This window comes from Salvia splendens, unplaced genomic scaffold (genome assembly GCF_004379255.2).
Source record: "Salvia splendens isolate huo1 unplaced genomic scaffold, SspV2 ctg715, whole genome shotgun sequence".
NCBI lineage: Eukaryota > Viridiplantae > Streptophyta > Magnoliopsida > Lamiales > Lamiaceae > Salvia > Salvia splendens.
The window spans coordinates 1-13,100 of record NW_024599384.1 but is presented as its reverse complement, the minus strand read 5'-3'; the positions used below and the strand labels follow the sequence as shown (position 1 = coordinate 13,100).

Here is a 13,100-nt window from a genome sequence, read left to right as displayed (position 1 = left end):
CCGTCTCACATGCCGTCTCTATAGCTGCAATTGCGTGATTACACGGGATCCCTGTGAGCATCCATCTTCTGCAGCTACATGTTCTATCCCTCAAATTAACCACAAATTTTTCATTCCACTTCGTATTCACTTGGTAAATCCAGTCTCCAGCCTCCCGCACCATGCATTCGCTGGTCTTCTCTTTCAGTTTCTCAATTTTCTTTCTTATCTTTAGACCAAAACAATTTTGTATGCTTGAAGCAAACTTCCTTCTTGTTGTGAATCTATCCATCATGTACATTCTTATACACTCCAACATCCCATACAATTGCTTCTCTCGAGCAAATAGCAACACCTTATTTAAGCGTTCAGAAATATTGTTTACGAGGATGTCACATTTTGCGTGATACTCAAAGAAAGCTCGACTTCAATTCTCCTTGTTGGTGTGTTCAATCAACCACTTGTATGCTCCCTAATTCATGTTCTTAATTTGTTCCATTTTTTTCTTGAAACCATGAATATTAGTTTATCTTGCTGTCTCCCAAACCTTATCTTTTTATTCGCTGCCAGGAAACTATTTTTTAAGGTTGTTGTGCATATGCCATACGCATATTCGGTGTTCCGCATGCTCACAATAATTCTTAATTGCGCTGATAAGTCCCTATAAAAAGAAAATTAGAATATTTATCAATATAGTCTTAAAATATACCAACTATACAACAAAATATAAATAACATTCATACCTTTTGCCTATCTGAGATAAAAGTCCACTTGCTAGAATCAATAATCTCCAAATCCTTTACCAAAAGCCTCACAAACGAAATCCATGTATCTTTATTCGCAATCTGTACAACGACAAATACAATGGGAAATATTTGGTAATTTGGATCCAAACTAGTGGCTGTCAAGAGAATACACTTTGCTTGTCCCTTGAGATGACACCCATCAAGGCCGACAATGCGTCTACAATGAAGTTTGAACGAACACGAATGCTTATATTATCTGGTACAGATTGCAGAATATCTTGATTTATCTTTGTCGTAGATATACTGACTGTTTGCATTGCTTCTACACAAAGTTGTTACCTACATTAGTGGTTATTTGAGTTAAAGAATGATGTCAATGAGTCCTTGTTTATGTTACAACTTTCACAAAGTTCACAATCCATCACTAAAACTTTATGGCATTCTAAAATAGAAACACAATATTACTTACTCCGCTACTTTTTATCAGGTGAAGAAGCGAAGCTCAGAAGAGGAATCTACTTAGTGGACAACGGGGATTGCCAAAATTCAGCATCCCATATAGTACGTTTTTTCTCTTTTCTTTTGTGTTATACAAGTAATTTTTTAATCAATAGGGACTATGGAATACTAGAGACACTTCTTCTTTGTCAATACATAAGAAGAAAGGTTTTCAGATGAGAACAACAACAATAGTACTAACTGATCAGCTTCAATCACAGGCTTTTCACCTATTATAGTCTCGAGTAAGAGTGTGTAAAGATGTCTCCCAGTGCCTTGATCTCGTGAATATAGAAGAGAAACAATATATAAACATATAGTAGTAACAACAAAATGGTGAGAACTCAGAAAAAGAAATGATGTGACAAATCATTCGCTTCTATCTACGGTGATGTCTCCGGCTAATGTGGAAGGTGTTGGTGAAGCTACAGGAACTTCTCCAAACCATAGACCAGATTCTGCATAAACATAGGTAGCAAATTCATAAATATATTTGTCATTTGATGCATTCCTAAACTGAGATGAAGTTAGAATTACCTTAAGACGCACGACTTTTCTGATGGCTAGAAGCAAGCCAGGCATGAGAGAATGGACGTTGGTGATATCATGTTTGACGGTGTAAACCTGTTCCAGGAATCATATGAATTGTTTGTTACGTTGTTTTTAGTGAAATAGATATATTGAATGTACCTCACCTCACCGGGCCGGGAAAAGTGGACTGTTGTACTCGAGGGAATGCCTGGAAGAACCAAACTATGCACCCGCACTCCGTCATCTCCAACAACTTGACCCCTGGCCTACAAATAAATACTTATTATGAGAATCCACATATACACTAGGAGTTTACATTTCTCCTTACCAAAATGTCAGTTGATGCATCTTCTCTATTGTACATCTGCCCCAGGTTGGTCATGTTGTTTGCTATTTGTATCGCCTCCTGCGACGGTAAGTCCTGTTCCCATGAAAATCAAACTAATACATTAGCAGCTAGCAAGCATCATCTCGAATATTGTCACAATAGTGGATTGATAGACGTACCCCAGCAGTGGCTCTTGATTCAACAATCTCAACATTGTTGTAGTGAAAAGATGCTGAAATTGCAGCTTGCTGCAGTAGTATGCTGCCAATGGAAAGAGTTGGTGCTACTAGGCAACCCTGTAAGTAATGTAACAATTTTGTGAAATGTGAAGGAATCTGAATCTGAATCTGAATCTGAATCTGAATCTGAATCTGAATCTGACCATTGTGGCTTTTTCACAAAATGCTGATAATGCAGAAACCGTCTCCATATTGATTCGAGGCACATAAACTACAGTTTTCATTCCGAATGCTGTCGCCTGTTTACATTTATGGACCGTTTAGTAGGGAATATAGGCAAGACAAACCATGATAAGAACATACATTTTGTCATAGAGAAGTTATGGATCCTGGCAACTTGTTAAACGACTTAATTCATCTCTGTAACATATGTAATCAAACCAACCTGTTTCACATTGTCGTAAACCGCGGAAGCATCGGTAAAATCCACCACAACTGCGTTTGCTTTCAACTGCAATAGTGTTCACTTTGAGAACTTAAGTACATATTCTTGATTACTACAGTAAAATTGATTCTTCTTCTCACTTGTGATATGGAACCTAATACCATAGTAATGTCATTTAATATGGGTATTCCAAAGGCTCTTCCATGCCACAAACCTAACAACAAAATTATGAACTAAAAAACTCAATTTCAAACTTATAAATAAATGGAAAACAAGTAAATATGTATAACCTTCCCTATGTCTTGTCCCACAAGGTGAGAATCCACAGCACCAACAATCTCCATGCCTCTTGCATTTGTCACAGCAACCACAGCTGCCCTACCAATTTCCTTTGCTGCCCCATTTATGATCACCTAACTCCACATTCTTAGATTTCTTTAGTTAATAGTAAATACTATATGCCTAACTCAAGTAATTAAGTTTATATAATAACCTTAATGTTGCTCTGCGAAGGCTGTGCAATGCAAGAGATGTAGGGAATTATTCTTTTTGAAGGTTGAAGATATTTATAGTTTGTGGGATGGAATTTGCAGGTTGATGCTGCCGCCATGGCTGCTCTGACTTGATAACTTGAGTTTCTGTCACGACCGCACCTTGTTAGGGATAGCAAAGCCGACGAACAATGACTAAAAATTTATTTTCTAATTTAATCCGAAGATTTTATACACTTCAAGAGAGCCCAACATGAATTAAATGGAGTAGCAGCCAAGGTGGATGTGGATAAGGTAGGATTTGTTGGTTGAATTAATGCTAAATTTGTATGTGAACATGCTGAAGGAGAAGAGATATTGAAAGTGGATGCAGTTGGAGTGTACCTTTCGTGTTTGAGACTTGATATCCACTCCAAAGCTGTACAGAAACTCTCACTCTCTGCTTTTGCTCTCTGTTTTATTTTGGGAAATGATTGGAAAATTGTGGATGAGAGCTAAATAAAACAAGAACGAAAAAAAAAAAGCCACGCACTCGCCTATGGTGAAAGAGGAATTAAATCAAATGAAAATTAAAGGAATTAAATAAAATGAAACTTAAAGGAAAAAAATTCGACTATCCATTCAATATCCTTTCGAAGTCGGCTAAAAGAAAGAAAAAGTCGGAGTGCTAAGTTTTTTTCCCGGAGATAATGTTTCTTCCACCTATTTTTTTATTTAATATTTTCTTAAAATTCGTATCAGAAAAAATGCTGACTCCTATTTATGAATGGGGAGAGTACATGTCAACCAACATAATTTTCCTGGGAAATATAAAATGTAAATTTATCTCACTTTGATTTTACGAGTTTAAAAATTAGTTGAAGTATATGGATGCAGTATTTGCCTGTTCTTATCTTTTTTCAAAACCTTATGGAATTAGATAAGATGTAGTTTTTGTAGATTAACATGTCAGAACTCAATTAAAAAAGCATAATACATTTAAATTTTGGGACGAGGACGTAATCAAATGCAAATTCTAAATATTATACAAACTCCAAATTATGATATGTACAGTTAGAAAATGTCCACAGATGATATAATAACGACAACAGAAAATGCCAATACAATGTCAATGGTTGACACCGGGTTGACATTATATTGATATCAAAATCTTAAAATTTTACACTTTATTGACATTGTATTAAAAAATTTAGAATTTGTACAATATATTTTATCACGGCCGTTTAAGTCTCCTTGTCAAAAGAGACAACACAATGTAAGTTTGATTATCGCTGCAAATCAAATGCAATGATTGTTTGTCTTCCCTTCTTTATCATGTAAAGATTGGATTTTCAGAGTCTAAAGAATCCTTATTCCTTAAATTCAGGTAGTAATTTTTTTTAGCTCTTGAAAGTTAGTTCCTCTTGCAGTAATGAAATAATATCGAATGTTGCAGTACTAAAAATGCTCCTTCAATTTCAAACTAACATCACCGAAAGTTAAAAAATATACCATAAATACATTTGTTATTTAGATGACAAAAGTTATTCTATAAGAAACGAGAAATTATTATTATTTATTACTATTATAATCAAAATATGATTTATAATTTTAAAATTGCATTAAAACTTCTTAATTAGTTATTTAATTTATAATAAAATAATAACAATAATAATGATAATAATTGTTTAATACTATTATGATTCATATGGTTGGGTTAATTGCTAACTAATTAGCAATTCCAAACTAATCAATTTTTAGCTATTAGACAAGGAGATTGGTTGACATAATCAAGTGGATTATATTTCAAATTTTAAAAACTTATTAAATAAACTCAAATGATATTAATGTCAATTCTCATATGGTAGTTAAAACTAACCCCATTCGCTCTCTCAAAATCATCTTAAAATTTTAAATTTGTGTAAATCTTCTGATTTAAATTACTTTTTTGTAAAAAACTAAAGGTAATTTTATAAGGATTCTAACGAGATTCCAGTTGCATGTGTTCCACAATGATTGGGTGATGAAATATTATAATTTTTACTTCAATTTTTGTGATTAACAGATTTTATATAAATAAATGATTAAAAAAAATCAATATAGTGCATGTTCTATATCAATAGAACCGTGTTGAAGTTGTCGTATGCCTATGTTGAAGTATTTATGTCATTGTGTTAATATTTTTAATACACTATGTTGATATGTAAGAAATACCATAAAAATTATCATATTATGACAGATTGACGATTTTACTTTTTTATTGATATTTTTGTCTACTATTTATTAAAATTCGTGAGATATAATACCATCCACTTATTTTAACATCTAATGGTGTATGATTGGTATTTGTTGTGTATTGAAGTACTATATCCAGTTTAACACCACCCGAGATTCATAATTTAAATAGTTATATTAAAGTAATAGATAATAATAATAATAATAATAATAATAATAATGATAATAATAATAATAAAAAAAATATTTTTATAATTATTTTTATTATAATTATAATAGTTATTTATTACGAGTAGTGATTTAGAAAAACCACTACTTAAATACATAATTAAACAAGAATTTAGCTCACTATGACAGCAATTTAGTTCACTATAAGAGTGATTTAGTTCACTACACGAAGGAGTGAACCAAAACGCCATTACAGTGAACTAAATCCTTCACGGAGTAAATACTTTACTAATGGTGTTTTGGTTCACTCTTTGTTTTCAAATTCATATTGTGAACTAAAACGCTCGATTTAATGACTGAGATTTGTTCACTAGTTATGCACTTAATATTAGTTGTATTTTGATCATCTCCTTATTTATTACAGTATAATTTAGTACTCCATTTATCCGAAGTTACTTAAGTCGTATTCTATTTTGAAATGTCCAAAATTACCTAATTATTTTCATTTATTGCTAAAAATAAAATATCTAATCTCATTTTCAATATTTTTTTCTTATTTTACTCTCTTCTTTCTCATAACTACTTTAGTCTATCGTTTTATTTTATTTATATTTAATTCACTAAACTCAGCTTTCTTAAACTTCATATAAAAAAACCCCTCATGCCTCAAGTAATTTATAATTTTAAAGTATGCAGAAATAAAATTTTCTTAGTTAATCATATATTTATTATATATAAAAACAATTATTATAAATATAGTTATATACAATAATAAATATCTAGAATCTAAAAATCTAAAATTGGAAAAAAAGAATATCTAAGAAAAACCCTCCTTATGCAGAAACTGAAAATAAGAGGGGCCAAAGTGGAATTTGTTATGAAGTAGAAACAGTTTGTAAGAAAGTAGATAAAGATTCTAGCAGGCGAGGAGAGCTGCTGTTCCTGCTCTTGCTCCCTCGCATTCAAAGCCGTCGCCTTTTTGTGCTTCTGTTAATGGGTTTTCGACCAAATTCTCAGAGGTTAACGCCTCTCCTTTCTACTTTCTTCTTCGCATTACTTCGTCCCCACCCCAAATTGGCTTGCCCAACTTTCAATTATATGCTGTTTGTGCCCAATTTGTATTTACCTTCACGACTCTATCTGAGTGAAATAAATTGATTAGATAGTTTCTCTGTATTGATTGTTGATGAAAAAGGCAAGGACTTTCTTGAACCGAAGGAAATAAAGCTTTCAAATTTCATAAATATAGGGACTTTGGAGACGACATAGGTTTTAATGTGAAATTGGTAATGTACGAGAGATGTAGAAGAAAAAGTTATTGAAGTATTATTATTGAAAAATGGAGAAACGGACCAAAATGGAAAAATAAGACAATTTTTGTGGGACGGAGGGGGTACTTCTTAATAACTAAAGTAATTGGAAAATAAGCGTGTGCTCTTACTTGGTGAACGATTTAATGTAAATTGATTTTCCATGGTGAAGGCCCCTTGAAGTGAATCAAGTCTAATTCTTTTGCAAACCAAGACATGTGGGCATCTTCTGATGTCTTGTGGGGAACCAGAATTCAATATTCTGTGCTGCCATTTTCGCCAAGCCAGCAATGTAGAAAATGTACGGGGAAGTCCAAACCTCGTTACAGGAGAAAGCCGGTATTTCAGTCATGGATGGGGAATAGATCTCGACGGTTCCTCCTGCCTGCTTTACCAAGAGGTATTTTGCCTGTATCCTTGTAGTCATTAGAGTCAGATTTTGCTCCAATATGTTGCTGAACACTCAAATGTGTCCAGTGGTTTCACAGATGATGAGAAGATTGCAAGATGCTCTGCAAGTTACTACTTGGCGTGCAACTTGTTCTTCGGTGATTGCCATATCTCTCCTCTCGTATTCCAAGGAATTCACACATTACTGAAGCTTTCCTTGTGGAGGAACCTTGGCTAATGCAGCCGTCCCTTGTCTCTCACCATTTTGATGGTATATGTACTTCAAGTGATATTGGTAATGAGACTGAGAGAAATTGAACTGCTCAAATGGTAGTGTTCAGAACTCGGAAACGTTAAATGAATCAAGCCATGGTGGGGATTCCAGTAAGTATAATTATAATGTGAATGGAATGGATATATTGGAACAGTCTGATTCTTTATTAACGAATTATATGGTTGAGGAGCCCTGGATATTTGAATCTGTATGCTCTAGAGCCAAGGAGGCTTCAGGCGTGCTCACGAGCGAGTTGTAATGATGAGGTTACTCAGACTGCACTCAGTGAACCGCATCAGCCCACCACACCTGAGAATCTGGTGCACGAGGAAGAAAATAATGAGACGGAAAAGGAGGACTCTTTCCACTGTCATATTGATCAATTCTTCGATATGTACCGTTCAAAGGATTGCTGTACTAGAAAATAATAAACTTGTTGAACTATTGTTGGAGCCTGTGAAAAACAATGTTCAGTGTGATAGTGTATATCTAGGAGTAGTGACAAAACTCGTACCTCATATGGGTGGTGCATTTGTAAAATATTGGCAGTCCAAGGCCATCTTTCATGGATATAAGGCCCAATAAGAGACCATTTGTATTTCCTTCATTCTGTGGCCCTATGGAGGAAACAGAGGTAATAAGCTCCACATCTGATAAACCTGAAGAGCATGTCGATTTTCCTGAAAATGGAGCCTTATCTACTGGAGTAGAAGAGCTAGATGAGGAGGATGACGACCAGAGCGAAGATGAATTGGTTATTGACGAGTTTGAACATCACGGGAATCAGACTAAGTTTGATGTGTTAGATATCTTAAAGGAGAATCTGAATGGTAGCATAGTCGAGCATGGAGTTGACATTGAAAAACCCAAGTTTGTAAAACATCTGAATGGAGAGGCTGAGCAGCTGCAGAGTAGAAGCCAACCCCAGGATGCCAGCATTAAGATTAAAGAGAATAAATGGGAACAAGTTAAAAGGGGCTCTAAGATAATTGTACAAGTTATTAAGGAAGGATTGGGTACAAAAGGCCCCACGTTAACGGCTTATCCAAAGCTGCGAAGCAGATTCTGGGTATCTAATAATTAGTGACCTCAACTTCTATGCTAAATGCTCCAGGATTTATATATTGATCAAGTTTCTCAGATTGTCTTTAATGTTGTAGGTACTGATGACTTGCTGCAAAACAATAGGAATTTCGAAGAAAATTTCTGGTGTTGACCGAACACGATTACGGCTTATAGCCAAAACTTTGCAGCCAACTGGATTCGGGCTCACTGTAAGGACTGTTGCTTCTGGTCATTCACTGGAGGAATTGCAGAGAGATTTGGAAGGCCTCCTATCAACGTGGAAAAACATAGTTGACGATGGAAAATCTGCTGCTCTTGCTGCAGATGAAGGTGTTGAAGGAGCTGTTCCTGTTATGCTACATAGGGCAATGGGCCAAACACTTTCAGTAGTTCAAGATTATTTTAATGAGAAGGTGACTGCATTGAATCTTTTTCTCTCGATCAAAGTTTCACTCTTCGTTGAATTTTATTGTTTTGTAGCCCTACTTTTTAATTGTGAATCAAAGTCATAATGTCAATGCATCTGATCACTTTGACTCTTTGTTTCTTTAGGTGGAAAGCATGGTAGTTGATTCTCCACGGACTTACCATGAGGTATGAAAGCTGGTTGCTATTTGCAACATCCTAGTTACCATTCTAGTTGTGCATCTGCGAGGATTAGATATTAGTCTGAACTATTTAATTAGCCCTGACCAAAAAGGAACCAATATTGTTGTATTATATGCTTCTTTTAATTCCAAATACAAGATATTGACTTCTTTGTTATGTATTAGGTCACCAACTATCTTCAAGATATAGCACCGGACCTTTGCGACAGAGTTGAGTTATACAGCGAAAGGACCCCTCTCTTTGATAAATACAATATTGAGGAAGAAATCAATAGCATTCTTACCAAAAGGTTAGTCTTGTTCTTTAGATCTGTTTTCCTTCATGTACTTTGAGAAAGCGTTTACTTTTGTGGATTAGCCTAAATAGATAGAAATAGTATAGGTTAATCCTTGTTTACTATGAGGGATTGAATTGATTCTTATCCCACTGAAAAGGTGGAATTAGAAAAATACTAATAATAATGGGGATAAAATTCGTCAATCCTCTATTGTGTGATCGTACCAATCATGAAAAGTAAACACCCTATGAACATTATGCTTTTAGTCAGCTCTAAGATTGTAAAGTACTAAAGTTACAATTTTATACTCCTACCCCCAAAAATATCATAGTATCCTAGTTCTTTATCGATCTAATGGATGGTTGAAATGAGGTTCAGCACCAACAACTGGTTGAAACTTATAGCAACTAGAATGAAGCATAAATTTTTACTGGGCAAAAGAAAATCACCACTGAATGCTTTAATCAGGTCACAGTCTTGAAGCATATGAACTGATGGGTTTAGTTAACTTTACTATGATACTAGACATACCTCGTTTTAATTCAAATAGTAAGTCTTGAAATATCCATTCATTGATGGGAACTGTGTGGCTCTATGTTGGTCCTTAGGTTACCTTTCCTGGATAATTATTCACGATTAAATTCTGGAGATCTTTTCTCTGATTTCTTGCTTTAATCTCATTTTTTCTTGAATGATATGATAGCTTCTATCCGAAGCGACAGACTAGAAAATTTTCTTGTCATCAAGGACAAAATGAAACAAAGTGTAAGGTTTTATTCTATACAACAATGTTATCAATCTCGTATGGCAGCTTATGGCGGTTTGCCTAAAAACCGCCACAGGGATATGGCGTATATGGCGGATATGGCGGTCAAAAATTAAATAAATAAAATAATACTTATATATTTATATATAATTCAAAAATTAAAAATATAAAAAATATAACATCTAAAACACTTTAAACAATTAATAAAGCATAATATACCACTCTAACAACCATGTTTCTTGCATAATGCCCTATTCCTAAATGCAGTACACACGCAATGTTGTCAAATGTCGGATATGGCGGTGCTATATAACGACATGGTGCTATGGCGTTTCTACCACCGAACGCCATGCCATAGCGCCATGGCGCCGCCATATCCGCTATTTGATAACATTGCTATACAACGAAAACATATCTCATATGACTGAGGTTACATATCTGATATGTTAAAGTGCTGCTAACTTCATTCATAATCTTTAGTGCTATCTTTTCAGTCGAATTCAGTTGCATGACTCGCGTTCATTATCACTCAACTTTGTCTCATATATGTATTTATTAATTTGCAAGTCAAGTTATTCCTGCCTGAGAAGAATCTCATTTACTTTTTAGGGTTCCTCTGGCTAATGGTGGTTATCTAGTGATTGAACAAACTGAGGCATTGGTATCTATTGATGTAAATGGGGGCCATTGTATGCTAGGTCAAGGGACTTCACAAGAGAAAGCTATTCTTGAAGTGAATCTTGCCGCAGCCAAACAGGTATTCAGATTCAGTTAGTTTTGCTTCCCTGTCTATGTTCTACTTTCTCTGTCCCACTAATAATGTCTCAAAACTGTGGATACACATATTAATGAATGCAGTTTTAGTGTTTTATAAATTAAAGGGACCCACTGGTTAAGCCACTTCTTTGGATTTGAGACATTATACATGGTACAACCCAGAAAATGATTTTAAAAAATATTAGTGGGACGGAGGTAGTGTTATGTGGTCTGTAATCAAGACCCTTTTAGAGCCATTTCTAGATGTAGATTTGTGCTTTGGATGAACATGCTTGATTTAGAACATCCTCACTGGTTAAAAAAATCTCTTATGCTAGTTAGAACTTAGAAGCTATGTGAATTTGTCATTTTCTATGTACTAAGTAGCATGCTGGAGTGATATTGTACATTGATTTTATGTAGTTACCTATGCTTAGTATTGTTGTATAAATGAACTTGTAATTTATGCTGGACATGTTTCTTCCTTGCAGATTGCCAGAGAATCAAGGCTCAGAGATATTGGTGGAATTATTGTTGTGGATTTCATTGATATGGTAGATGATTGTAAGTATAAGAGTTATTTTTTCGAGTTCAGTGGCCTGCAGATGCACTGCACTAGCGTTTTTTTCTTTCTTCCTATAGCTTCGTTTTATGATTACTCTGTATTTAGTAAGACTTATACATGTGCTTGGTATTCGGCATGCTAATTGTGCTTCCTCCTTTTGAATGGAAGGCTAATGACAAATATCTATTTGAGAAAATGTTACAACTTAGTAAGGAGGAGCGGACTTCTATTAGGAATGGAGAAGCTCAGAAATCTAATGTATCAATTTTAACATTTTTCTTTGATGGTGCAGCGAATAAGAGGCTCGTTTATGAAGAAGTTAAGAAAGCTGTTGAGAGGGACAGATCAACCGTGAAAGTATCCGAATTGTCCAGGAATGGGCTGATGGAAATAACTCGAAAGCGGGTATGTTGATATTTTTTCAAGATTTCTTGACAAATAGATATATTTACATTCACCTGTTAGCCTTGGTAAGGCAATTATACAGTTGTGCATCTCTTATTGCATACACTTTATTAGCTGCTGATACCTTTTCTATGGTAATGCTTGATAGGTTCGACCGAGTGTTACCTTCATGATCAGTGAACCATGCATCTGCTGCCAGGCAACCGGCAGAGTGGAAGCTTTGGAGACGTCATTTTCCAAGATTGAGCATGAAATATGTCGACTTTGGTTAGTGGTTTTCCTTCTGCTGTATTAGTTGTTTGTTCACAACGTAAAAAACTTGCCTACTTCACGTTTTGATGTCTTACGTTTCACTGTGCTCTAACGGATGTCTCTTTATTTCATCAGTCAACAATGGATCAGAAAGCAGATCTCGGGAAACCCAAATCTTGGCCACGATTCATCTTAAGGGTGGATCGACACATGTGTAACTATCTGACCTCAGGAAAGCGGACACGACTGGCGGTTTTAAGTAGTTCTCTCAAAGTTTGGATTCTCCTAAAGGTATGCAAAATAGCATTCATTTCTAGTCAAACTAGTGTTTAATGGTTTATAACTTATATTTGAGTGGTCGTCTATATCTGCAGGTGGCTAGAGGGCTCAACCGAGGGGCGTTCGAGCTGAAACTTCTGACAGATGAGGCCTCAGACAAGGGCGAACGCGACAGTGCTGCAATCTCAGTATTGCGGCCGAAAGAAGTTTCCCCCCCAAGAGTGACCCTTTTCCCCATAAAAAACTGGAAAACTGGTAGGAAATGAAACGAAACGAAACATAGCTCGATGAATCGCAGTTTTGTACATGACATTATTTAGCAGCAGGTTTCATGTATATGATTTTTGTGCATTTACTATCAATCTTGAACATTTACTTGAGAGCTGTGAATGTGATTAGCAGCCAGTTTTCAAAGATGAAGGAAGACACACTCATAAATTGCAGGAACCTCTCCTATTTCTTTGAGGGTAGCTTCATCAGGTTCTTCATCCACCCCAATAGCCATTATGGCCTTCCCCCTCTTACCACTCCTTCCAACACTCATGTAGCTCACGTTCACGTTGCGCTCTCCGA

General features: G+C 35.3%; 1 protein-coding gene, 1 long non-coding RNA gene and 1 pseudogene across 3 annotated transcripts; 2 read left to right on the top strand and 1 right to left on the bottom strand.

The window, feature by feature from the left end:
- Positions 1-1,231: 1,231 nt before the first annotated feature.
- LOC121791085 lies at positions 1,232-3,721 on the bottom strand (annotated as a pseudogene).
- A 2,732-nt stretch (positions 3,722-6,453) lies between these two features.
- On the top strand, positions 6,454-7,456 carry LOC121791086. Of its 2 annotated transcripts, none has more exons than XR_006048474.1 (3): positions 6,454-6,598; positions 7,062-7,289; positions 7,378-7,456. It is a non-coding gene; the product is annotated as an uncharacterized LOC121791086 (long non-coding RNA). The 2 variants fall into 2 exon arrangements; XR_006048475.1 differs by having other exon boundaries at positions 7,367-7,455.
- A 60-nt stretch (positions 7,457-7,516) lies between these two features.
- LOC121791087 (ribonuclease E/G-like protein, chloroplastic) lies at positions 7,517-12,907 on the top strand. The gene is given in 14 exon segments (XM_042189131.1): positions 7,517-7,531; positions 7,591-7,806; positions 7,808-7,911; positions 7,913-8,090; positions 8,092-8,622; positions 8,714-9,031; positions 9,171-9,212; positions 9,392-9,516; positions 10,880-11,027; positions 11,518-11,590; positions 11,884-11,996; positions 12,145-12,267; positions 12,384-12,539; positions 12,623-12,907. Coding segments are annotated over 14 exon segments (2,313 nt in total). The 3' UTR covers positions 12,794-12,907.
- Positions 12,908-13,100: the final 193 nt, after the last annotated feature.